Raw genomic sequence first — 26,324 nt, forward strand, 5'->3', positions numbered from 1 at the left:
GCTCATTGGACATCTTCAGAAAGGTTATCTCATCTCCAACCTAGGTGCAGGCCAGTGATCTTCTGCCCATTTTACAAGGCAGTGACTTGGGAAGCATGTTTCAAGTAATTAGGAGCAAGGCTAGGGGGACACTTCTTAGAGGCCTCCTGTCCCAGGCAACAGCTTGGTCCTCTGCACTGTTCCGCTTTCCACAGTTAATCCAACCTGCTCCCAAACACGCCTCCTCCCCAGGGTGCTGGAGATGAAGAAAGCCCAGCTGCACAGGGGACCCAGAGCTTGCTCTTCTGCTGACTCGGCAGTGACTCCTCTGCCTGGCGTGACTGATGTTTCCAGAAGAAGTCAGAGCCTCCTCAACCTGCCTACTCCCTAAGCACCTTTGCTTAATGCAGTAGCCCTGGGGACTCTCACAATTACATTTCTTCATCTATTGTCTCCACTTTTTTTTTTTTTTTTTTGAGACACTGTAGCCCAGGATGGAGTGCAATGGTGTGATCTTGGCTCACTGCAACCTCTACCTCCCAGGTTCAAACGATTCTTCTGCCTCAGCCTCCCAAGTAGCTGGGATTACAGGTATGTGCTGCCATGCCTGGCTAATTTTTGTATTTTTAGTAGAGACGGGGTTTCCCCATGTTGGCCAGGCTGGTCTTGAACTCGTGACTTCAGGTGATCTGCCTGCCTTGAACTCCCAAAGTGCTGGGATTACAGGCATGACCCACTGTGCCCAGCCCTATTTTGTCCAACGATGAGGTCTGAAATGACTGCAAAAGGTAGATTCAGGAAAGTCTGAAAGAATCGCTCATGTAATAATAATTTCATCATGAGCAATAAATAGTGACCACTTATTGAACACTTAAACTTAAGTCATGTGTCTGGCACTATAGTAAGTATTTTCTTTATATTCTGTCATTTAATCTTTACAGGAATCCTGAGGTCAGCATCATCCCAATTTCAGAGTATGACATGAAGGCTCAGAGAGGGTAAGCAGCTTGCCAGACATCCCACAGCCAGGAAGCTCCTAAGGACTGGCTCCTGGCTGCTATATATAGAACTAAGCCTGGTGGAAGTGTCAGAAATAGAGGTTCACTTCTGTCATCACCGACCTCCCTCCACCCCTTTGCAAAGGAGGAAACTGAGAGGGAGGGATTTCCGAAAGGCAAGGAACCCAAATTGCTGCCTCCTGTGAGATTTATACCCCAAGCTGTAGGGGTAACCCAAGGACAAAGCTGTAACCCAGGCGAGAATATGTGCCCCATCTGGGGTCACCAAAATCTTACCAGCTTCCTCAGCTGGTGGATGGGTTAATTACCAGCTTCCTCAGCTGGTGGATGGGCCACAGCCCCCTGGAGCTGGGGGAAAGGAAAGCCAGGGCCTCTCTGCCAACCAGCCTAGAGAGAGGTCTGCGGAAGGACCCCGAAGCCTGCAGGCCCCTCTGCACCCCCAACCCTACCGCCATCCTGGACCTCCAAAATCGCCTGGTCCAACACAGCCCTGCATGGAAAAGGCTGGAACCTAGGGAGAAGCAGAGCCTCACCCAAGGTCACCGGCGGAACCTGAATGGAACCCGGGTCTCCAGGAGCCCTGTCTCGAGCTGTCTGGTCCAAATAAATTTTTTCAGCCCCTCAGATTTCCATACTCCCCGGAGTGGGACTTCATCTGGGACCGAAGACCGGGTGGTGAGGGGAGTGGCAGGAGGGAGGAGTGCCCCGGGGCCCGAGCAGGATGAGCCTGAGGAAGACGCGGGTCCCCATGTTCCCTTTCCCGCTCAGATAACGGAGGTGAACTAGCGGGAGCAGGGACCGCCCCACCTTCTGGGCGGGACCCTGAGGGCCCAGGACACCTTTGCTAGGGTGTCACTCCCCACTCCTACACGAGTTTCCCAAGGACACTCTCGGGCTCCGAAAACGAGGGGGAAGAGGCCCCAGGGGCCCCTGAGCCCCTGGTTCTTCCCGGCCCCCAGGGCTTTTCTCCCACGGTTCCCAGGCGGCGACGGCGGGTGACCCGGAGGGCCGGCGCGGGGGTGGGGAGGAATAGCGGGTGTCTCTGCAGGGCTGAGGTTCCCCTCGGGAGTCTAAACAAAGACTAGGGCAGCGCCGTCCCCTCCCCCGGGAACCCGACACCGCGCGGCTACAGGGGGCCTGGGGGGGGGGGCGGCGCAGGGCACCCAGCACAGCCCGCGCCGCAGGGCAGGTGAGAAGCGGGCAGGGGCGCGGTTCGGCCGGGGTGTCCGACAGGCTTCTCGGTCCCCGCTCGCCCTCCCACCCCTGCAGAAGGCGGAAGCCACGTGGGAGACCGCGGTCCGTCCCGGGCTAGCCCTAGACCCGGCACCGCCCCGCGGGCCGAGCGCCCACGCCCGCCAAACCCACGCGGGCACGCCCCCCGCGGCGCGCCGCCCCCAGCCGGGCCTCCGCCCCGGCAGCCTCGGGCACGCGGAGGGGTTCCCGGCGGCCCGCACCTGCACCCGCGCGTCGTCGGCGCCGAGGCCCCGCTCCCCGCCTGCGCGTCTGTCTCGCCCGGATCTCCGCGGTGAGTCGGCGGCGCCCTCGCCTCTGAGCCCAGGGCCCGCTCCCCTCGCCGCCGGGGCTGCTGCGCGCGTCTCCGCCCCAGCCCAGCCCAGCCCCGCGCACAACCCCAGCCCCGCTAGTCCCGCACCGACTCGCTCCAGCCACATTTCGCCTACGCGGGGGCGACGCTCCCTCCTCCCTGCGCTCCCCGCTCTCCCTCCTTGCCTTTCCGGCCCCGTTGGGGACCCCCAGGCGCCGCCCGCGCCTCCCCACCGCGACGCCCGGGGACGGCGGGGCCTCTTTGTTCAGGTGGCCGGCACGGGGGCCCCCTCCCGCGGTGTCACCGCACCCCCCCCACCCCGGGCCCTCCCTCCGCCTCCTGGAGTTCACCCGGACCAGGTGGCGGCAGGCGCCTTTTGGGGGTGCGCGGCCGTGCAATTGGTGGATTTTTTTAAACCGTTTTGGAGGGGGGAGCGCGGCGTGGGGGGCGGGAGAGCGCTCCTGGCTGCGAGCTGCTCCTCCCGCTTCGCTCCGCGCTCTCCTGCCGCTCAGCTCCGGGTCTCCCGCGCTCCTCTCCCCGGCTCGGCAGAGCGCGCTGCCCTGACGCCGGGCGCCGAGATGAAGGTGCTGGGACACCGGCTGGAGCTGCTCACAGGTACCGCCCGCCGCCCGTCTGCCCCTCAGCCCGCCACTTTCCCCGTTGGAGCGGCTCCAGGCGCGGCGGCCGGGGACTGGGGCGGCCGGGGACTGGGGCAGCTCGGGTCCGAGCAGGAAGGGGTGCGGACGCCAACTCATTCCTAGTTTTGTGCTACCTGTTTCTGTGCGGAGCCGGGCCCCGGGAGAGGAGTTGAGGCTGTGGCGAGTCCCTGGCGCCGGCGTCCGGGCTGGGGGAGCACCGGTCCGGGGGCGGCGTCCGGGCTGGAGGAGCACCGGTCATGGAGTCTCCCACCAGCAGAGCTCGGGTCAGGACCCTGAAAGCTAGCTCAGGGCTCCTGCTTTCCAATCAGTGTCGCTTGTCCCCTAAGAAAGGACCCATGGGCTTCTGGCAGGACCCGCGCCATGGACCTCTTACTCCTGACCCCTGTGACAATCTGAGCCTCCTTTCCCTGTGGGGAGAAGTTTCTTGCTGGGAGTGGAGGCCAGATTGGACCCTGCTGACTGGGGACCCTCAGCCTTGGGGCCCCTCTGGAGAAGTGATCAGTTGGCCTGCTGGAAACTCACTTCCAGTGGGCAGTGGCTGGAGAGCAAGAGAGAACGCCAGGAAGAGGAGATGGGAAAGGGAGCAGGGACCCGGGAGGATCCGAGGACTGACTTCTGTGTTCTCCCCGATGTGGAGAGACCCAGACAGGAGGAAAGGAAAGCAGCCCGGATTCCTCCAGGCCTGGGACTTATGGGTGCTCCATCCGTGTATGTCGGATGAACAGATTCCAGTAAGTGTCCTCTGACACCTGGGGGAGGGGGCTGGTCACTGCCTTCGAGGACCTTCATGTCCGATGAGGGAGGAGAGCCCCTGAGCTCTGTTACCAGGCTGAAAGGAGCACCCGTCTGTGGGCGCACTCAGGAAACAGGGTGGAATCCGAGTCGGGGGCAGCTTTTGAAGACCTGGAAAAACAATTTCTGTTAATGAAGAGGGAGGTGGCGTTATGGGCTGCAGGATCAAGGGACTGGCCCATGCTCTGGAGTGTGAAAGAGGCTTGAACTGGGAGAGGTATGGAGGCTGGATGACCTAGAATGTGCGTGTGTGTTGTGGGGGAGGGGGCTAGAAGATGGGGGTTGGGTAGGTTGGGTGAGGTTTTATTAAATCCGCAGTAGCAGGCCAGGTGCAGTGACTCATACCTGTAATCCTAGCACTTTGGGAGGCTGAGGCCAGAGGATCGCTTAAGGCGAGGAGTTCAAGACCACCCTGGGTAACATAGTGAGACCGCATCTTTACAAAAAATAAACCAATCAATCAACAATAGCTGATGACAGACTTGCAGAGAAGGGGAGGTGGAGGCTGTTCCTGGGGCACTGGAAACTGGCTGGGTGCACAGAAGTGCCAGCGTTGAGCCCAGTTAGCCATGGGGCTGGCACCCTCTCCAATACCTTGCCAAGTTTTTCTTTGTGGAGCTCACTTGAGGCAGGTCCTGATCACCTGACTTGGAAAGGAACTACCCAGGCTGATGAACTTGTTAACTCCCTGGAGGGAACGCTTTTAAAGCAACATGGGTTTTTTGTTTGTTTTGTTTTGAGACGGAATCCTGCTCTGTCACCCAGGCTGGAGTGCAGTGGCACAGGTGGCTCACTGCAACGTCCACCTCCCGGCATCAAGTGGTTCTCGTGCCTCAGCTTCCCGAGTAGCTGGGATTACAGGCTCACGCCACCATGCCTGGCTAATTTTTGTATTTTTAGTAGAGACGGGTTTCACCATGTTGGCCAGGCTGGCCTCGAACTTCTGACCTCAAGTGATCTGCCTGCTTCTGGCTCCCAAAGTGCTAGGATTACAGGCATGAGCCACCACGCCTGGCCTTGTCCCATGGCATTCTGACTGCCTGGCTTTGGGACAGCCTAATAGCTGTTCCACACTTCACTTTTCTCATCTGTAAAATGGGATCGTCGTGGTGCCTACCCGGCTGGGACCTTTGGAGATTAGGTGTGACAGCGTTTAAGATATCGAGAGCAGCTTCCGGCAAGTGGCCAGCAAAGGACAGTTGTGCAGCCGGCGTCCTCAGGCTGCCTCCCCAGTGCACTCCATCACTGTGCTGGGGGCTCCTTCTCCTCCCACTTTGCTCCAGTTTCCAGATTGCCTCCTCCAGGGTGTTCCAGTTCCTTTGCTGGGTTCTCAGAACAGTGCAGGCCTCTCTGAGATGTGTTTGTGTGTGTGGAGGGCGGTCTTGCTGCAACAGGAACAAGGAAGGCAGGGATTTTGGAATCAGAGGATGTGAATTTTAGGGTCTCCTTTCTACTCAGCTCCTGGGAATTTTTTTTTTTTTTTTTTTTTTTTTTTTTTTTAAGACAGAGTCTTGCTCTGTCACCGGGCTGGAGTGCAGTGACAAGATCTCAGCTCACTGCAACCTCCATCTCCCAGGTTCAAGCGATTCTCCTGCCTCGGCCTCCTGAGTAGCTGGGATTACAGGCACATGCCACCAAGCCCTGCTAATTTTTGTATTTTTAGTAGAGATGGGGTTTCACCATGTTGCCCAGGCTGGTCTCAAACTCTTGACCTCGTGATCCACCCACCTTGGCCTCCCAAAGTGCTGGGATTACAGGCATGAGGCACTGTGCCCGGCCAGCAAATTCTTACCTTCTTTCAGTATCAGTCTTAACAGTAAGATGGGAATAATAGTCCTCATTAACATTGTGAGGCCAGAGCAGTTGGCTCACGCCTGTAATCCCAGCACTTTGGGAAGCCTAGATGGGTAGATCACCTGAGGTCAGGAGTTCGAGACCAGCCTAGCCAACATGGCGAAACTCCATCTCTGCTAAAAATACAAAAATGAACCAGGCTTGGTGGTGTGTGTGCCTGTAGTCCCAGCTACTGGGGAGACTGAGGCAGGAGAATTGCTTGAACCTGGGAGGTGGAGGTTGCACTGAGCTGAGATTGCACCACTGCACTCCAACCTAGGCAACAGAGTAAGACTGTGTCTCACAAATATATATATTGTGGGGAGCCAAGGTGATACTTGTGAGGGAGTCCAGGACATCATCACACCTGCACACAAGCTCATTACAGTTCTCAGAGGGCAGGTTCTTGGGGCCTTCAGTAGCTGGGTGAGTTTTTTATTTTGTAGCCTGACATGTGAAAGTGGGACACGGGTCTGTCCGCAAGTAGGAAGGCACTTGTTTCTGCGCATCGGCACTGGAGCACTTTGTTCCCAAAATGGTTTCAGAGTCAGAGCTCTAAAATGGCAGATTTGGTCTCTGAGTAGTGGATCTTGGAAATTGTCTAAAATATACTTGATGTGTGATTAAGAAAAGTTTTACCAGTTGTTTAGAATTTTGTTTTCATTTGAATACCTGGAATATCTAGCCCCACTCAATTTTACAGACGATTGTAGTGTTTGTTGGCAGATGTGTTGACCCACATTTTACATATGGGGAAAACTGAGGCAGAGGTTTGCCCTAGGAGGCGGAAAACAGGACGCTGAGTCCTCATTTCCAGTTCCTCTGCTTCTCTGCTTCACTGGGGTGCTGCGATGTTGATGTGGAGGCACACACATGGTTGAGTAAGGAAGCGTGGTCCCTTGGAGGAGAGGGGAGGCATGAGGGTCATTGGGTGTGCCCAGGGAGGGTGGGTGTGGGGAGAGGGGCATGCTGTTCCGCTGGGTAGAGGATTTTGAAGGGCAAGTTGGCAATGATGTATCAAAAGCTTAAAAATATGTGTGATCTCTGACTCAGCAGTTGAATTTTTAGGAACAAATAAAGATGTGTTGCAAAGGTGTTTGTTCAAGGATATTTATCCCTTCATTGTTTATAGAAGGAAAAAAGGAAAAAAACAACTGGAAACAAGCTAAATGCCTAACAGTAGAGCAGCAGTGCACTTATACCAGAGAGCCCCAGGTAGCTGGGAATGATACTGCCAAAGGTTATTTATCCATCTGAGCAGATGTCTCCTTAAATAGTGTAATACTAATGGTGATGACAGCTCACACGTATATGGCATTTGCTGTGTGCCAGGCACAGTCTTAAGCACATGCTGTATGTTAATCCAACATCATAACAGCCCTAGGAGGTATGTGCTATCATTTTTTTTTACAGATAGGTAAACTGAGGCACAGATCGGTTAAGTAACTTGGCAAAGAGCACACAGACGGTAAGTGACCAGCTGGAATTTGGACCAGAATATCTTGACTCCAGAGTCCAACAGATGTTTCAAAACATATTTTTTGTTGGTTTTAGAAACATTCTCTTTAGTGATTAGATGAGCATTGGAAAATGAATAAAAGGACACGCACCAACACATTTATAGCAGCTTCTTTTGTTAAAGGGATTCCATGTGGTTTTGATATTCTTCTTTTTGGTCTTCTGTTTTTCTCATTTTTCTCAGTAAATGTGTGTTACAAGAAATTCAAATTCTGGGGGTCGGGCGCGGTGGCTCACGCCTGTAATCCCAGCACTTTGGGAGGCTGAGGCGGGTGGATCACGAGGTCAAGAGATCGAGACCATCCTCGTCAACATGGTGAAACCCCGTCTCTACTAAAAATACAAAAAATTAGCTGGGCATGGTGGCACGTGCCTGTAATCCTAGTTACTCAGGAGGCTGAGGCAGGAGAATTGCCTGAACCCAGGAGGCGGAGGTTGCGGTGAGCCGAGATCGCGCCACTGCACTTCAGCCTGGGTAACAAGAGTGAAACTCTGTCTAAAAAAAAAAAAAAAGACATTCAAATTCTGTTTTCAAAAACTAAAAAATTTCCATCTGAAGGCTAATTTTTTTTAAAAAACTAAAAATTAATGCAAAGCACTAGATGCTGATAAAAACCAATCCTGTGGAAATTCTGAAGCTGAGCTAGAGTCCAGTGGACAGAGGGAAAAAGCCCATGAGGAGGAGTGGTTCCAGGTGGATGGCGAAGCTGACTTTCCTTAAAGTCTGAGGAGGAGGAACCAGCAAAGTGAAAAATGGAGGCAAAGGTGCAGCCATGGGAACCTTGGAGGGAAGTTGTGCTGGGCTGTATAATTGCCCCCAAAGATAGATGGATCCTAATCGCTAGAACCTGTAAATGTTACCTGACGTGGCAAAAGAGACTTTGCAGGTGTGGTTAAGGATCTTGAGTTGGAGATGTTTTCCTGAATTATCCAGGTGGTCTCTAAATGCAACCACATGTGTCCTTATAAGAGGGAAGCAGGGGATATTCAAAAACAGAAGAAGAGGCGATATGATTGCTTCAGCCAGAAGCTCTGCTTGGCCTTGAAGGTGGAGGAAGGGGCTACCAGCCAAAGAATGCAGCTCTGGAAGCTGGAAAAGGCAGGGAACAGATTCTCCCTAGAACCTCCGGAGGGAGACAGCTTGCCAGCACGTTAATTTCAGCCCAGTAAAATTGATTTTGGAGTTAATGACCTCCAAAACTGTAAGAGAATGAATGTGTGTTGCTTTTTTTGTTTGTTTTTGAGACAGGGTCTTGCTCTGTTGCCCAGGCTGGAGGGCAGTGTGGCAAGATCTCGGCTTGAATGTGTGTTGCTTTAAGCCACCAATTTTGCAGTGATTTATGATAGCAGCCACAGGAAATTAGCAGGGGTGTGTACAGATCAGACTCATGCCTTGGCCTGCACTGAGGGCAGCACCGTGGGTTGGAGTCTGCAAGCCTGGTCCTGATCGCCCCGGCCGTGTGAACTTGACCTGAGCCTGCCTTCAGCCCCAGGGTAGTCCCGGGGATCAGCTGGGATCAGCAGAGAGGGCACCACGACACTGTTAATGTAAACTGAAGAGCCTCACACAAATCCTAAGTGGGATGGGCACTTCCACCCGGCCAGCATAAACCTGGTCTCCTCAGTGCTTTAGATTCCAAACCACAGGTGAAATGTATCCACCAGCCAGTGTAATCAGGTGTCTTAAGCCCCATAACAAATACCCCTGGGGATCTAGATGCTGCTTCAGTTCACCTGTTGGCCCGGGGGGCAGCAGGGCAGGTGCTGTGTGCCTGCTGATAGGTCCCATCCTAGGCAGTGAGATGACGAAGGTGAGACTGCAGCCTCTTTGGAGGGGACAGGGGAAATATTTCTGGGATATCTTCTCCCCGGAGCATGTGTGTGTGAGAGAGCAGAGAGCAGGGGAGTCTCATAACCAAGTCCAAGATTTGCAGTTCCTAGGATGATACTCTGCACCCCAAACTGTTTCCTGACAGCTCTAGGGGTGCCAAAAATGGCTTTTAACAATATTGCCCACTTGTTTTTCTGGAGGATACATGTGCTGCTGGGCCTGGGCTCTGGGGTAGGGAGGGGGAAGCCGGCGGGCTCCCCTTCAAGTTGGGAGAGCTCTTGCACCAGCCTTTGCCTCATCCATAAAAAAGGGTACCCAGCTCACTGCTCCCAAAGCCCTTACCAGCTACAGAGTATTCACTCTGTGCTCGACCCATGGGGGCGGAGCTGAGAAGCAGTTGTCAGGGATGACCCAGAGGTCTCCTGCAACCTACAAGGCAAGCACCCGGGAGGGTGACCAGAATGGCTTGGGGGCGTTTTTCGCCATCACGGCTTAGGGTCTGTCTCTGAAAGTGCCTGGGTTGGGAAAGGCCTGAACTACTCTGGACTGGACCATGGTGTTGCTACTGTGTGGTAGAAAGGGCCTGCCGTCAAGCACGTGGGAAGCTCTGACCCCACACTGGGGCTGGGCTCCCGGGTGATTACCAAAGGGAGAGGCGGGATGCCGGCTTCACTCGCCCACCCCACCCCCATCACACAGGAGAAAATAACTTAGAAATTACGTTAGGTCTCTTGGGCACAAGTGACAGAAACAGACTGATACAAAGAAGAACATGGGGTGTCCCCGGCCAGCACAGTGGACACAGGGCCATCGGGCTCTGTCTTTCTCTCCCTCATTCCTATTAGTTGGTTCTCTGGATTGCTTGAGCTCTAAGTCAGGCCCTTCCTCACAGGGGCAGTGTGGTTGCTGGCTCACAGACCGTCCTCCCGAAAACCCCATTGCTGGGGAAGAGCTTTCCCTCCCCAAGATTCCAGCAAAGGCCTTTGAGACTGGGCCCAGGGCTCTGTCCACTTGGTTTCCAGGCCACCCCACCCCTCTGGCTCCTGCCTCAGTGGCTTCTCACTCGCCTTGCTGCACTTTCTCCATTGTCTTCCTCTGGGGCTCAGTGCTGGGACATCTTCCCTGTCCTCATCCACTCCCTAGATGACCTCATCTAGTCTGTCTATGGTGGTATCTTTGAAGTGGCTCCTCCCAAGGGTCTGAAGTATGAATTGTTTTTTTAAAACTGTATTATAGGCCAGGAGCAGTGGCTCATGCCTTTAATCCCAGCACTTTGGAAGGCTGAAGCGGGTGGATCACAAGGTCAGGAGTTCAAGACCAACCTGGCCAACATGGTGAACCCCATCTCTACTAAAAATACAAAAATTAGCTGGGCGTGGTGGCGCATGCCTGTAGTCCCAGCTACTCAGGAGGCTGAGCCAGGAGAATCACTTGAACCTGGGAGGTGGAGGTTGCAGTGAGCCAAGATCTTGCCACTGCATTCCAGCCTGGTGACAGAGTGAGACTCAGTCTCAAAATAAATAAATAAATACATACATACATACTTACATACATACATACTGCATTATATATTCTCCTTTCCTCCGCTCCTCCTCTTTCTTCCTCCCTTTCTCTTCCCTTCATTTCTTTATACAGAAAGACAGGGTCTTACTTTGTTGCCCAGGCTGGAGTACAGTGGCACAATCACAGCTCACTCCAGCCTCGACCTCCTGCGCTTAAATGATCCTCACACCCTAGCCTCCACCCCCAAGTAGCTGAGGTCACTGTGGCATGCATCACTATGCCCAGCTAATTTTTAAATTTTTGTGGAGGTAGGGTCTCCATATGTTGCCCAGGCTAGTCTCGAACTCCCGGGCTCAAGTAATCCTCCTACCTTAGCCTCCCAAAGTGCTGGGATTACAGGCCTGAGCCACCGTGCCAACCTGAAGCAGACTGTTACATCCACCTGCCCATGGGCAGCTTCACCTGGCTTAGGTCTAAAACCACACCCCTCATCTCTCCCCCAAACCTCTTCTTCCCAAGGTCTTCCCTAAATCCTGAATGATAGTTCTGTCCCTCCATGGCTCCACCAGTCACCCTAACTTCTTTCTTCCTCCCCTGCCATGACTGATGGATCTGCAGCTCCACCTTGCTTTACCTTCAGAACACACCCAGAAGCTGAGGACTTCATCCATCTCCTGCATTGCCACTGTCTGGCAAGCCAGCTGCACCTCAATAACTGATCTCCCCATTTCCACTCTAACCCCCAGGTCTCTTCTGCACATCGCAGGAGGAGGGATCCTTCACGGTGAATCGTATCACATCAGCCCTCTGCTCAGAACCCTCCAGTGCATGATTATACTCAGAATAAAAGCCAGAGTTTCCCTAACAACCTTCAGGGTTGAACGGGACCAGCACCCCAATCCTTACCACCTCTGTCCTCATCTCCTCCCCTCTTGGTTCACCCTGCTGCAGCCACCCTGGCTCTGCCCCTCCCCTTCCCTTTCCCTGTCTTTTTCCCTTTCCCTTTCCTTGACAGAGTCTCCCTATTACCCAGACTGGAGTCCAGTGGAACAATCTCAGCTCACTGCAACCTCCGCCTCCCACATTCAAGTGATTCTCCTGCCTCAGCCTCCCAAATAGCTGGGATTACAGGTGTGCACCACATACCACACTCCCAGCTAACTTCTATGTTTTTAGTAGAGACATGGTTTCATCATGTTGGCCAGGCTGGTCTCAAACTCCTGGCCTCAGTTCTGCTTCAGCCTCCCAAAGTGCTGGGATTACAGGCATGAGCCACAGTGCCTGGCCAGGTTCAAGCGTGCAGGCGCCTGCCTCCTGGCCTTTGTGCTTGCTGCTCCCCCTGCCCTGAGTGCCCTTCCTGGACATCCCCAAGGCTCACTGCTGGACCTCCTTCAAGTCTTGCTCATATTCCCTTCTCAGCAGGTGGCTTCTCACTCTTACCACCCTGTTTCACATCCCCCGCTCTCCCCTCCTGTGAAGTTGCTTCCTGCATTGCTTTTAGGATGTCTGACATGCTGAGTATTTACTTAGGTTTGTGGATTGTTTGCCTCCCCGACCAGCACCCAGAAAGCTCCCGAAGGTAGAAATGTTTGTTTATAATGGTCAGTATTTTATCTCCAGTCCTAGAACACAGTAGGCGCCAAATCAGTATCTGGTGAATGAATGAATGAATGAATGAATGAATGAATGACGTAGGCCTGGGCCACCCCTGGGTATGGTCATTTGGGGTTGAACCACATGTCCTGAGAACGGGGAAGGGCGGTTTCGCCAAAGGAAACCCAGGTGCTGTTAGAAGAAAGGATCTGGGTGCCAGGTGGGCACCGATGCAGGTAGCCCCCTCTGCAGACATTGCATTTGAGGCAGGAAAGCTCTGGGAATTGCTTGGAATGGGGTCCCTCTCTGCCAGGTGAATGTCACTCCTCAAACACTAATAAATTAGGCATTTCAGAGAAGTTAGGGGACTTTCTGTGAGAAAAATGCCCAGTAAGAAAGATGCTCCTTGGGCTCTTTCTTTACTGGAGACTGTATTGTAGACATGCCAGAGAAAGTTCGTTGCCTCAGTTTACCTGTTTGAATCTTGCGCAAAGATCCAGGATTCGTGTATCTGGGAAATTTGCCAGAGTGAGCAAAGATACACAGCTGAATTGAGTGAGGCACCTGTGTGAAAGAAATGTGAGAATCTGTGACAAAAAGTGCCAAACTAAGCTTTTAACCTTTTAATGTAGATCATGGTTACCCATGTCAGTACAATTATTGTGAGCTTGTGAGTGTGGGTTAGGATGGGCTGGCTCTGGTTTAAACCGCCGGAGAGAATAGCCTCATGGACTACGCTGCCTGCTGGAGAGAGGAAGTTGCAGGTTTGCTCTAGCATTTTCCTGGTTTTCTTTGGGAAAGCCCCACCCTTTCCTTTTTCCTTGACTTCCGTTAGCACGATAGGATGAGTCTCCAAGAAAAATATCCCAAGTTCAGATTAGCTTCAACTGTGTGTAACAGAAAATCCATGATAATAATAAGCAAGATTAAAGTGTATTTTTCTCTTTCATAACCAGGATCTCAAAGTAGAGGATTCCCAAATCATAGCTTCATGATTCTCAGGTACCTTGACTCTTTCTATAGAGCCACGTTGCACCTTTAGAATCCTGTCTTTGGGGCTAAAATGGCTGTTCAAGCCCCTGCCATCACACCTGTATTCCAGCCAGAAGGCAAGAGGAAGAATCAAAGAATGGCATGTCTCCCACCTTTTTTTAAGACAGAGTCTCGCTCTGTCACCCAGGCTGGAGTGCAGTGGCATCATCTTGGCATACTGCAACCTCTGCCTCCCGGGTTCAAGTGATTCTCCTGCCTCAGCCTCCCGAGTAGCTGGGATTGCAGGTGCCGACCACCATGCCCAGCTAATTTTTGTATTTTTAGTAGAGACAGGGTTTCACCATGTTGGCCAGGCTGGTCTTGAACTCCTGACCTCAAGTGAGCCACCTGTCTCAGCCTCCCAAAGTGCTGGGATTACAGGCGTGAGCCATCTCGCCCGGCCATGTCTCCCCTTTTAAGAACACTGCCTGAAAGCCACATGCTTCCATTTTCCTCTCACTGGCAGAACATCACATCATCATAAATAAAGTTTATTGCCGTCATCCACCTACTCATCTAAAATATGGGGATTATTATTAAGAAGAGGAGAACAGACATGGGAGGACAATTAGCAGTCTTTGCTGCAGTAGTACTCTTTCACTGGTTCCTTGTAGAAGCTGCCCAAGTGGAATGTGTGATTGGGATTCTAGCTCCATCTTCCCCTTGGTCTTAGAATTAGAACCTTATTGTGTCTATTGTAATGACTGTGCTTAACACCTGGAGCTGTGCTGTGTAGAAAAACAGAGTTTACACATTGGTGCTGTACATCGGCTTCTTACTTTATGAAAGGGCTATGTTATGTCCTTTCTAAGATGCACCTTTTTTCCATACTTTAACATTTCTAAGATTGGGATGCATCAGACAGTCTCTGTTGGCAAGGGGGCACCATCTGTTACTGCCATCACATGAACATCAGAACTTGCGAGTGGACATCAGCAGCTCAGAAGGAAATCCCAGAGATAGTAGTAGAGCATCCTCAATGCCAGAGAAGCTCAGGTTGTGTGGAATAGCGCAGGCATCAAAAACCCCAAGACAGATTAAGAGACATTGGACTCAGAATGTGAAAAGGAATACCTTAAACAATTTATTTCAATTATATTTTCCTTTCTAAAAATTTACAAGCGTAATAGATGCTTTTTTAAAAAAATCTTGTTCTAATATATTCTAAAAGAGTTCTTTCAGTAAGTACAAAAAGACCCCTGAATGATAGGAACTCATCACAGCGGTAGTAGTTCTGATACCACTTTGTGTGTATCCCCAGGAATGAACAAATAAGCAAAAATATTATGGATAATGAGAGCAAGGTTTCTCACCACTGGAGAAAAAAATTGCAATCAAAGGGGGAAAGCTAGAATACACTCTGGTGTCGAACTAGGGTTAAAGTTACCAGTATAAATTCCAGATTCCTTATATGTATGGAGAGAGAGAGATTTAGACGTAAATTGTGTGTGTGTGTGTTAGTATCTTGCATACATTCAAAGGTCTGCCTGCTAAGAGGGCCTAGACCAATGACACCCAGGAGCATGAGCACACCTGGTGTCCAGATCTTGGTTTCTAAACATCATCCTCCAATAAAGTGAACTGGCGCTCCTTGGAGAAATGATTGATTTCATGGTTGAGGCAGAGAAAGTACAAGATCAGCTTAGAACATGTAATGAAGCTAGAATATTTGAAACTCAAAAAATAATGGGTACATGTTGAAGGCACGTAGGAGCCTCCTTAAGGGAACTCCCAATGGCCAAACCTGGCTCTCTTTGAACAATTAATCAAATAATAAAAGCAATGGCCTTTAATCCACAGAGTAAAATAAATATCCATGAATCCATATTGATGTAAATAAGTAATCGCATAAAGGAAGAGAAAGGACAACTCTTTCTTACAGGATAATTCCAGTAAGTGTAGAAGAGATTATGGAAATAGAAAAGTATCTTCTTCCTTTTCTTCAGCAGGAAAAAAAGAACTATCATTAGGCAACCACCAAAGTAATAATTGCTGTAGGCAAAAATCAATAGCTGTTAAAATTAGCAGGGGTAAAGGGGGTGGAGGGGGTGGGGAAGTATGATGAGACATAGGATGTTTACATAGTGTCAGAGTATCTTCCCACACTGCTTACAAAGGGAAGAATAGTAACATTTCAGTGAAGAAACCTGGCAGACAGCTCCTTATCAAAGGGATCAAGGTTAACATCCTCTGTAATAAGACAGATTGACATCATGCGCCTGCTGATATAAACTGAGAAGGGCATCGCACTTCTGTCCTATCCTTGCCAAAAATGTATAACCTCAGTCTAATCATGAGAAAACAACAGACAAACCCAAAGCGAGGGCATTCTACTGATCAGCTGGCCCACACTCTTCAAAAGTGTTAAGGTCGGCCAGGCGTGGTGGCTCTGCCTTGCCTATAATCCCAGAACTTTGGGAGGCCGAGGCGGGCAGATCACGAGGTCAGGAGTTCAGGACCAGCCTGGCCAACATGGTGAAACCCCGTCTCTAGTAAAAATACAAAAAATTAGTTGGGCATGGTGGTGGGTGCCTGTGATCCCAACTATTTAGGAGGCTGAGGCAGGAGAATTGCCTGAACCCGAGAGGCAGAGGTTGCAGTGAGCTGAGATCGCGCCATTGCACTCCAGCTGGGGTGACAGTGTGAGACTCCATCTTAAGTGAGACTCCATCTAAAAAAAAAAAAAAAAAAGGGTCATAACAGATGGACTGAGGAACTATCCCATTTGGAGGAGACTAGGGACATGGCAACTAAAGATGATGTGGCATCCGGGGTTGGGTCTTAGACCCAAGAAAGGGCATTGTTGGGGAAAACTGGTAAAATTGATGTAAGTCTGTATATTACTTCACCATATGTATCAATCAGTGTTCAATTTCCTGGTTTCTCTAATTGTATTGTGATTCTGTAGCATGATAACATTGGGGGAACCTGAGTGAAGCGTATGTGGGAAATTTATGTGTTTCTGTGCTAGTTTTGTTTTGTTTTTGTAGTTTCTTTTTTTTTTTTTTTGCATTTTTTTGTAAGCCTAAATTTTTTTCAAAATAAGTTAAAAAGGAGGAAAGTATGTTTTAATTTAACTGGCAGTGTTTTTTTTTCTTATACATAAAATATTAGTGTCACTTGTAATCAGTGATATCTTAGATTTGATAAAATCTGGTATATAAGATTAAAAAAAGAATCTCCCTTTTATACCCTTCTAAATCCATATCCTTCTCCAGAGATAAGCACTGTTACAGTTTACCCTGAATCATTTGAGGATTTTTTTTTTTGGAAGTTGCCAATATATGTACCTGTTCAATGCGTATATTTGTTACATAAATGGGATTATTTTTATTTTTGAGACAAAGTCTCGCCCTGTTGCCCAGGCTGGAGTGCAATGGCATGATCTCGGCTCACTGCAACCTTCGCCTCCCAGGTTCAAGCAACTCTCCTGCCTTAGCCTCCCAAAGTGCTGGCATCACAGGCGTGAGCCACTGTGCCCAGCCATAAATGGGATTATTGTTACACGTTATTTTGTGACATGCCTTTTTTTCTGAATTGCATATTTTAGAATGCTTTCACGCTCTGAGTGGAGCCGCCTTGTTTATTTAATGGCGGCATGGTACTCCAGGGCATAGATGTTCTGTAATTCATTTAGCCATCCTCCTGATGCTCACTGAGGTAGTTTTGAGATGGCACTCCTCCACTCAGCTGCGAGGGGAGCACACTTGTGTGCTGCCTCTTAGTGTACACATAGGCATTTTTCTTTAGGATACATACCTAGACACAGAATTGTAGAGTTGACAGATATTTGCATTTAACACACTACCAAGTTGTTCTCCCAATAAAGTTGAACCCACTCCCATCCAGCCAGCAGCATAAGTGTGCCTATTTTCCTAGAACCTTACCAACCTTGCATATTATCAGTCTTTTAGCAATGTGTGGTCTGTATAAAGAATGATTGATTCATTCATTTACTTATTTCATTGAACAGAAATGTTGAGTGTCTGTGCCCAGCACTGTCATAGACACAGCGGACATCCCAGTGAACAAAACAGATGTCCTTGTCCTCTAGGAGTATCTGAGAAGCCTCGATCTGAGCAGGTCACACTGCTCATTGTTTCACGTGTATTTCTCTGATGGCCCGTGAAGCAGGGCAGTTGCTTTTCCCATGCAGTTTCTTCTCTGAATTCCTATCCCAGATCTTTGCCCACATTTCCCTTGAGTCCATAATATGTTCTTTCTCCTTATTGAGCCCTAAAATGGGAGTGCTACTAAATCTATCTCCTTTAGGGGATTTTGGCAAACCCCGTGGGGAGACTGGCCACACATGGGATTTGAGAGGAAGGAGAGCGCCCAGGCCGAACTGCAGGAGGTGCTGAGGCTGCATCTGCACCCCCAAGTTTTTCTTGTGGTTTTTTATTTTTGTTTTTTGTTTTTTTATGGTTTTTTGTTTTGTTTTGTTTCATTTTTTTTGAGATGGAGTCTCACTCTGTTGCCCAGGCTAGAGTTCCGTGGCACTATGTCAGCTCACTGCAACCTCCACCTCCCAGGTTCAAATGAGTCTCCTGCCTCAGCCTCCTGAGTAGCTGGGATTACCACTACCATGCCCACCACCATGGCCAGTTAATCTTTAAATTTTTATTAGAAACAAGGTTTCACCTTGTTAGCCAGACTGATCTGGAACTCCTGACCTCAAGTGATTCACCTGCCTCAGCCTCCCAATGTACTGGGATTACAGGCATAAGCCACCATGCCCTGCCCTGCTCCCTTCAACTTTTGTGGCCAAACACTGCCCTGGAAGTCCCATCAAGCAGTCTCGTACCAGAGCAGCCGCTCCTGGAAGGATCTTCACACCTTGATGGTGTGCATTTGAATACTGTTTTATGCCTGTAAGTGACATTGGAACAGTGGTATTTGAGCAACAAAAATGTTTACACTGTGCTTTCCTATAGCTTCTCTGGGCAGGTCAGCCATGGAGATTTCTGATCTGTCCTCCATCCAGTTTACCAGCAGTGGACTCTGTGGGGTTGGACAGATGAACAAGATTATGTCACTGTCCTCTGGGTGGTGACAGTAGGGAGATTAAACCACGCATCCATGCATCAGTGGGTTAGCAAGATGATAGAGTCCCAGCCTGGCCAACATGGCGAAACCGTGTCTCTACTAAAAGTACAAAAATTAGATGGGCATGGTGGCACAAGCTGGTAATCCCAGCTATGTTGGGAGGCTGAGGCACGAGAATTACTTGAACTCAGAAGGTGGAGGTTGCAATGAGCTGAGATCGCACCACTGTACTCCAGCCTGGGCGACAAGAGTGAAACTCTGTCTTTTAAAAAAAAAAAAAAAAATGATAGAGTCCACACATGAGCGTGTGGACTCCAGACTGAGACATCGTGGATTCAAATCCAGGTTCCATCACTTACCAGCTGTAATGTTTGAGGCTGGTTAAACCTCTGTGCGCCTCACTTCCTCAGCTACAAATTGAGAGCAACAATAGTCCCTACCTCAGTGAGGAGTTAGGAGGAGTGGATGAGCTTATACGTGTAAAATGCCTGGAACATAGCGTTCAGTAATATTAAGGACTGTTTTTTACATTGCCCCCATTGTAGGGATAGGATGGGGAAAGGCATTCCAGGCACAGAGAACATTGTGAACAAAGGCATGTGATCCCCAAGGGGAGGATGTGCTACTGAGTCAGCCTTGGCCTTTAGCCAGGAGGGCCAGGATCCAAATGTGGCTGCCTGAGACAGTGGGAATGTGCTGGGTGTGTCTGTGCGCGCGCGTGCGTGCGTGTATGTGCACGCGCACGCGCGCAGGGTGGTGGTGTGGTTGGTGGGAGCATGGGGATTCATATGTCCAACCCAAGGAAAAAGCAGGAGAACTGGTCAAGTTCAGGTTTGGTATAAATCAAGGAGCTGAACCTAGAGAGGGGAAATGGAGCCTGGGCTGGAGAAAGTAATGTCCTCTGCATCCTCCGTCCCACCACGCATCCAGGGAGGCAGAACAAATGTAGGTGGGTGGGAGCATGTATTCTGAGGCCTCCTCCTGGGTCAGACACAGGAGGACTTGCACCAGTCGCTCCTTCCTGTGCCTCTTTTTTCTCCTCTGTGAATCGGGAATGCTGAGGGAAGATGGAGGCCCCATCCCTGCCCCACCCTCAGTGCTGTCCCAGACCTGAGATCAGGATAGGATAGGGAGAGGAATAAGAGGGTCCAGCACCCTGGACAGTTCCAGACCCCCTATATTGTCCAGTTGGAGGGTGATTCCCCAATGTCTGGGGCCCCAGATTTTTGGGGCTGCTTTTCCAACCAGGCACTGGTGTGGGGCAGTGGCCGTGTGTCACTGAGCACAGACTCTGATGCAAGCAGCAGGGAAACAGCAGGCCACGGTGCCTGGCGCACAGGCCTGGACGTGAGTCACGGCTCCCACTGGGCCACTTCATTCCTTTTTCATGGCACGGGCCTCTCCCCCAGGGTGGAGTTGGCCAGGCTTGGTTATGGCTCATTTCATTTGACTGTGGCATTTCTCATAATAATGAGACCTTGTGACTCTCAGGAGTGCCGCATGGTCAAGGCAGCGTGGATGGGAACTTGACCCTGACCCGTGGGTCCCCTTCACCCTTGGGGCTGAAGGAACACGAGCCATTCCACAGTTCTGCCTCTTTTCTTGTTTGGTCTCTCCCTGTCCCACAGGTCTGGTTCCTCTGGCTTCTCCTGAGTCCTCTAACTTCACTCCATTTTTGACTTGCTGTCTTCTCCTTCAATTCTACTGTTTCTCAATGGGCGGCTGTGGGGATTTGTTGTGTGGAGTGGTCCTTCATGTGCAGCACTGTCCCCACATTGCATGACCCTTCTCACCTGTGGGCCCTGGGCATTGAATGTAGGACCCCTAGTCACGGAGTCCACCCAGATTCTCCAATGTATTTTCTTTTTTTTTTTTTCCTTTTTTTTTTTTAGACAGAGTCCTGCCCTGTCTCCCAGGCTGGAGTGCAGTGTGGTGATGCAGTCTCAGCTCACTGCAACTTCCACCCTCTGGGCTCAAGTAATTTTCATGCCTTAGCCTCCTGAGTAGCACCTGCCATCATGCTCGGCCAATTTTTGAATTTTTAGTAGAGATGGGGTTTCGCCATGTTGGCCAGTCTGGTCTCGAACTCCTGGCTTCACATGATCCACCCGACTTTGCCCTCCAAAGTTCTGGGGTTACAGGCGTGAGTCACTGCGCCTGGCCCCACAAAGTGTTTTCAAACCCCCACCCCCACCATCTCCTACCACTACTGAACTTGTTCTCCCAATTCAGCAATTGCTTCTTTCTGTAGGATGTGTAACTACTGCTGATCAATTTAAGCATTTATGGGATAGTTCCAGGAATGACCACAGTCATGCCTTCTATTTTTAACCCCAATAAATCAGAAGGTTCACCTGGCCAGCATCTTAGTATAGAATAACAGTTACAGAGGCATAGCGGGAGGGCCTGCCGGCTGCATGGTGGGAGCCAAGTGCTCCTGTTTGCCTTTACTTATTTTTTCTTTTCTGTTTCTTTTTTCAATTTTCTTTTTAATTCTTTTCTTTCTTTATTTTCACGAGTAGAATCTCTTAATCCTGTTTGCCTTAAAAAAAAAAAAAAAAAAAGAAAAGGAAAGGAGAAAATAACACAAATCAGCAACCAGAAGTAATTAAACTGAAATGCAATTCCTTTTAAGGAATCTGCCTACACTAACACAGCGAAGGAGACTGTTTCCACACTCCCCGTGCTCTTTTGCCCTTGAGGACCTTCTCACATGTCTGTCCCCGACCAAAGGGGCTATTTCCTCTCCCTCATCCCCTGCACCACCCCTCCCCTCTGTACATCAGCTTAGCCTCTCTGCATGCAGGTGTGAATCTGTCCTCTCACAGGAATAAGAGGAAAAATACAAAACTCCAAAGTTGTCTTAAACAGGCAAGGAAAGACAAGGAAGACCCTGATCACCTATGTGATTTTTGTTCTATTCAGATATGTACAAAAATCTTTCATTTAAAAGGCATTTTAGGCTGGGCATGGTGGCTCACGCCTGTAATACGAGTGGTTTGGGAAGCTGAGGTAGGAGGATTGCTTGAGCCCAGGAGTTTGAGACCAGACCCCATCTCTACAAAAGATGAAAAAAAAATAGTGGGGCTCTGGTGGCCCACACCTGTGGTCCCAGCTACTTGGGAGGCTGAGGTGGGAGGATCACTTGAGCCCAGGAGTTAGAGGCTGCTGTGAGCCATGATTGTGCCACTGCACTCCAGCCTGGACTTTGCTTAGAGCAGAGCCAGCGGTTGTTTAGAGCAAGCCTTGTCTCTAAACAAACAAAAAAGGTCAGTTTTACACTTTGGGAGGCTGTGGCAGGCGGATCACCTAAGGTCAGGAGTTCAAGACTAACCTGGCCAACATGGCAAAACCTTGTCTCTACTAAAAATACAAAAAAATTAGCCAAGCGTGGTGGCAGGTGCCTGTAATCCCAACTACTTGGGAGGATGAGGCAGGAGAATCACTTGAACTCGGGAGGCAGAGGCTGCAGTGAGCCGAGAATGCACCACTGCCCTCCAACCTGGGTGACAGAGTAAGACTCCGTCTCAAAAAAACAAACAAAAAAGGTTATTTATATATGTATTGTTTCTCTTGTACCTCAAACTTCTCTGAGGTGGGCAACATGCTCTCATATTGCAAATGAGTGAGGCTTTGAGTGATTTGCCCCAAATAAAGCCAGCCATTGAATGTTACAGGAGAAGTGCCAGCCTGGGTTCAGTGGCTCCAGGCCTTACCGCTGAGAAGTAGGAGCATTGGGATTTATCCCAGACCCACTCCGTGTTTACAGCTTCTGTCTGCCCAGCAGGTCCCTGCACATGTGTCTCCTGGGAGAGCTGCATCAAGGGCTGGGCAGGGCGGCTCCTGGCCCTTTAGGGACTAAGAAATCAAGAAGGGGAAAAGCGTGGCAGAGTGGAAAGCACCACTGCTGACAACTTCATAGACTCTGGCGTCCCCCACCTCTGTGCTGCCTAACTCCTTGGAGACCTTAACCAGACTTCATTAGTAGGAATCTCATTTTCTTAGAACTTATCACATAGCTACTTTAAAAAAAATCATAACTTTCTTTAGAAGAAACTTCTCTGCCGCCCTGCTGTGGGAGTGTCAGCTCTGGCCTCTGTCCTGGAGCCCCACAACTCCAGTGAAGTCCTGGACTGTCTTGTTTTTCATGGGCTGAGACATTCCCAGTTCTCTGGATGATGAGGTCTCTCTCTGCCCCCTTCCCCGCCACCACCTCCGTCACAGGCCATCTGTCCCTGCACTGCCCACTCTCAGCCCTTTTAATAGCATGGTCCTTGGGGAGGATGGTGTCCAGGGTGGTTTCATAACAGGCTGGGGGAGGGGGCACAGGGACACCCAGGGCTACCGAGGGGTTTAATTGAGATGGGTATGCAGGAAGGCAGGTGGCTAAAATGTCCTGATGTGGAAGAGTTTTCCAAGGAGGGGACCCTTCTTTCAGCTCTCCCAACCCCCACCCTGGATGGATGGGTGAGCGTGCACTCATCAGAAAGGATGGAAATGGGAGCGGGAGAGCCGTGAGGATGCCTTTCTAAAAATACAGCCCATCTGCATTGTGTTAGCTGGTTTCCTCGGAAACCACTGGGAGCCGGGACTCCAGCATGGCACGTGTGCAGAGACCTAGGCCTGGGCGGACGGGAGCTGCCCTGCCTGGCCCCCGGTGCAGAAGACAACAACTCTTCCAGGAGGTGAGGGCCCGCAGCCCTCACTTAGGCTTCTGTGGGGCCTGGGCGGTCAGCAGCCTTTAGTCCAGCCCTAGCACCTGCAAACCCCAAAGCAGACTCCAGCAGGGACCCCTACACATCACGAGGTACCATCTGTGTTGCACTCTGGAGGGCTGATGCTTCTTGCTGCTGATGGGACGGAAGGAAACCGAGGGAGGGTTCAGAGCTGCCCCCTGGTCTCACGACAGGAGCCCTGTCACAGACATGGCTTCCACCTGAGACCCTGTACCCGTGGTTCGCCTTCAATCACTGGGCCTGCCCAGGGAGAAGCAAAAGGGCAGGGGTGCCCTCTGACCAACCAGTTGGTGGAGATTGTCAGTCCTTCAGGGCAGAAGGGGAAGTCTGGGGCTTTACCCTTAAGAAAGGCTAGAAATATTAGGCAGGCAAGAAAAAAAACCTAGAAATAGCATTGGAAAGGGAGAGAGGGAGGAGAGAAAGGAAGGAAAGAAGGGAGGAAGGGAGGGAGGCAGTAGAGGAGGGAGAAAGGAATCTGTCCTTCTGTCCTTCCACGTCAGCTGGCCATGGTGTTATAGAATGAGCCCTGAGCACTGGATTAGGAGTCTAGTCTTGGCCCCATCTGGGCAAGTGATCAAACCTCCTTTAGCCTTGGTTTCCTCATCTCACTTCCCATTGGGGTGAAATAAAATAGCTTTGTGGCTTATGCTATAATCCCAGCACTTTGGGAGGTAATGCAGGAGAATCACTTGAGGTCAGGAGTTCCAAACCAGCTTGGCCAGCATGGCAAAATCCTGTCTCTAGTAAAACTATAAAAATTAGCCAGGTGTGGTGGCTCATGCCTGTGGTCCCAGCTACTTGGGTGGCCGAGGCACAAGAATCTCTTGAACCCAAAAGGCAGAGCTTGTAGTAAGCCGAGATCATGCTACTGCACTCCAGCCTGGGGAACAGAGTGAGGCTCTGTCTCTAAATAAATAAATGAGATTTGTGATCTGTGAAATGCTTTGCAAGAATAAGGAGTTGTTACTGATCTTCAACCAAATGGTTTTTTTTTAAAAGGCTTCTTTCCTGATTTCAGATCATAGACCCAGTTTTTAGTCCTCCACCCAGGAATAACACCTGATAACTTTTTTTTTTTGAGACAGGATATAGATCTGTTGCTCAGGCTGGAGCACGGTGGTGCAGTCATAGCCCACTGCAGCCTCAACTTCCTGGGCTCAAGCAATCCTCTTGCTTCATCCTCCCTAGTAGCTAGGGTCACAGCCATGTGCAACCACGCCTGGGAAATTTTAATTTTTTGTAAAGATGAGGTCTTGCTATGTTGCCCAGGCGAGTCTCAAACTCTTGGCCTCAAGCAATGCTCCTGCTTCCACCTCCCACAGCACGGGGATTACAGGTGTAAGTCACTGTGCCTAGCCAATGCCTGTTAACTTTTTGATGTACTGTTTTCTTTTTTTTTTTTTTTTAATTTCTTTTTTTTTTTTTTTTGGAGACAAAGTCTCACTCTGTTGCCCAGGCTGGAGTGCAGTGGCACGATCTGGGCTCACTGCTATCTCTGCCCCCTGGGTTCAAGTGATTCTCCTGCCTCAGCCTCCCAGTGGCTGAGACTATGTAGGCGCACACCACCATGCCCAGATAATTTTTGTAATTTTAGTAGAGACAGGGTTTCGCCATGTTGTCCAGGCTGGTCTCAAACTCCTGACCTCAAGTGATCTGCCCACCTCAGCCTCCCAAAAGGATTACAGGCATGCGCCACCATGCTTGGCCAATGTACAGCTTTCTAGGCTTTTTTTAATAGACTATTTGTAGTTTTCATACATGGGATAATATTGTCTATTTATTTTGTAACTGCTTTTCTATTCATTGTAACAGGAATTTTCCCATTATATTAAATAATCTTTTATTATTGACCACAGTTTGTTTATCTTGTACCCTATTGATGGACATTTTTTCCCAATATTTTTAATAATATTTAAATGGCTCTGTGGTAAGAATTCTTACAGACAAATCATTTGTTGCCCTCTCTGGTTTCCTTAGGAAGTTTTTTCATGGGAAAGGATTGCTGAGTCTGAGAGTATGAACCTTTTGAATAATTTTAATTCATTTGCAAAACTGCCCTCCAGAAAGATATGTCCATTTATATACTCACAAGCCATGTAAGAAGGTGTCTGTTTCAGTGCACCTTTGCTAGCTGTGTAAGCTTTGCCAATGCCATCAGCAAAAAAAAAAGAAAGGGCTTCATTCATCCATTCATCCATCCATCCATTCATTCATTTGAGACAGGGCTTGCTCTGTCACTCAGGCTGGAGTGCAGTGGTGTAATCATAGCTCCCTGTAGCTTCAAACCCTTGGTTTCAAGTGATTCTCCCGTCTCAGCCTCCTGAGTAGCTGGGACCACAGGCTCTTACCACCACACCCGGCTACTTTATTTTTTTTCGTAGAGATGGGGTCATGTTATGTTGTCCAGGTTGGTCTTGAACTCCTGGGCTCAAGCGCTCCTCCAGCCTCAGCCTCCCAAAATGCTAGGATTACAGTTGTGAGCCACTGTGCCTGGCAAGAATGAATAAATAAATAAATATAAATCTTAATTTAAATATCTGACTGCTAGTTAGCTTAAATAGTTTTCCATGTACGTACTGGCCAATTTTAATTCTTTTATGAATTTCCAGATCATGTCCTTGGCTGGTTTTTGTCTTGGTGCATTCTGACCTCTGCCATCCTGAAATTGAAGGATGGTGGTGCCGGTCCTATAGGAACAGGGTTCTGAGACCCTCTGTCTTCCTCCCCCCACCACTCACTCACACACACACACACACACACACACACACACACACACACACACACACCGGTCCTATAGGAATTGCAGGGTTCTGAGACCCTCTGTCTTCCTCCCCCCACCACTCACTCATACACACACACACACCCCCACCCACCCCTGCATGTATGACCCATTCTTCCTCTGAGGTTCAGAAGCCCCTGAGGTTTCCCAGCAATTAGGGCCCAGGTGCACCCTCTAGCAGCAGAACAGCCCCTGTGTGTCACCCCTTCCCTGCTGGAGGCCTGAACTGAGACCTGCACCCACTCTTTCAACATCACACTTGGCCTGCCACACCACCAGGGCCTCTAATCCCAACCTTCCCTGGCCCATCTTAACACAGGCTTGTCTTCTGCTTCTCAAAGGCAGAATTTTGCTTGTAATTGTTTTAGGAATCATCATGTTGCTTTTCTCTTTTATTTGGGAACATGTTTTAACTTTTTTTTTGAGCTGGAGTCTCACTCTGTCTCCAGACTGGAGTGCAG

At 50.0% G+C, this 26,324-nt stretch overlaps 1 protein-coding gene across 8 annotated transcripts in view; it reads left to right on the forward strand.

Annotated features, from left to right (window-relative positions):
- The first annotated feature begins 2,338 nt into the window (after nt 1-2,338).
- Nucleotides 2,339-26,324, forward strand: part of NDRG4 (NDRG family member 4) — a 48,815-nt gene continuing 24,829 nt past the window's right edge. For 4 of the 8 annotated variants that reach the window (XM_032284077.1, XM_032284078.1, XM_032284082.1 and 1 more), the window contains exon 1: nt 2,727-3,156. In XM_032284077.1, coding sequence (XP_032139968.1) covers nt 3,120-3,156 — 37 coding nt within the window. In that variant the 5' untranslated portion in view covers nt 2,727-3,119. Of the gene's footprint in view, nt 2,524-2,726; nt 3,157-3,673; nt 3,932-4,028; nt 4,210-26,324 lie in introns of those variants that run through there. The other 4 variants (XM_032284084.1, XM_032284086.1, XM_032284079.1 and 1 more) reach the window with 3 other exon arrangements.

The sequence above is a fragment of the Sapajus apella genome, unplaced genomic scaffold (genome assembly GCF_009761245.1).
Source record: "Sapajus apella isolate SASKATOON/1434 unplaced genomic scaffold, GSC_monkey_1.0 scaffold15, whole genome shotgun sequence".
NCBI lineage: Eukaryota > Metazoa > Chordata > Mammalia > Primates > Cebidae > Sapajus > Sapajus apella.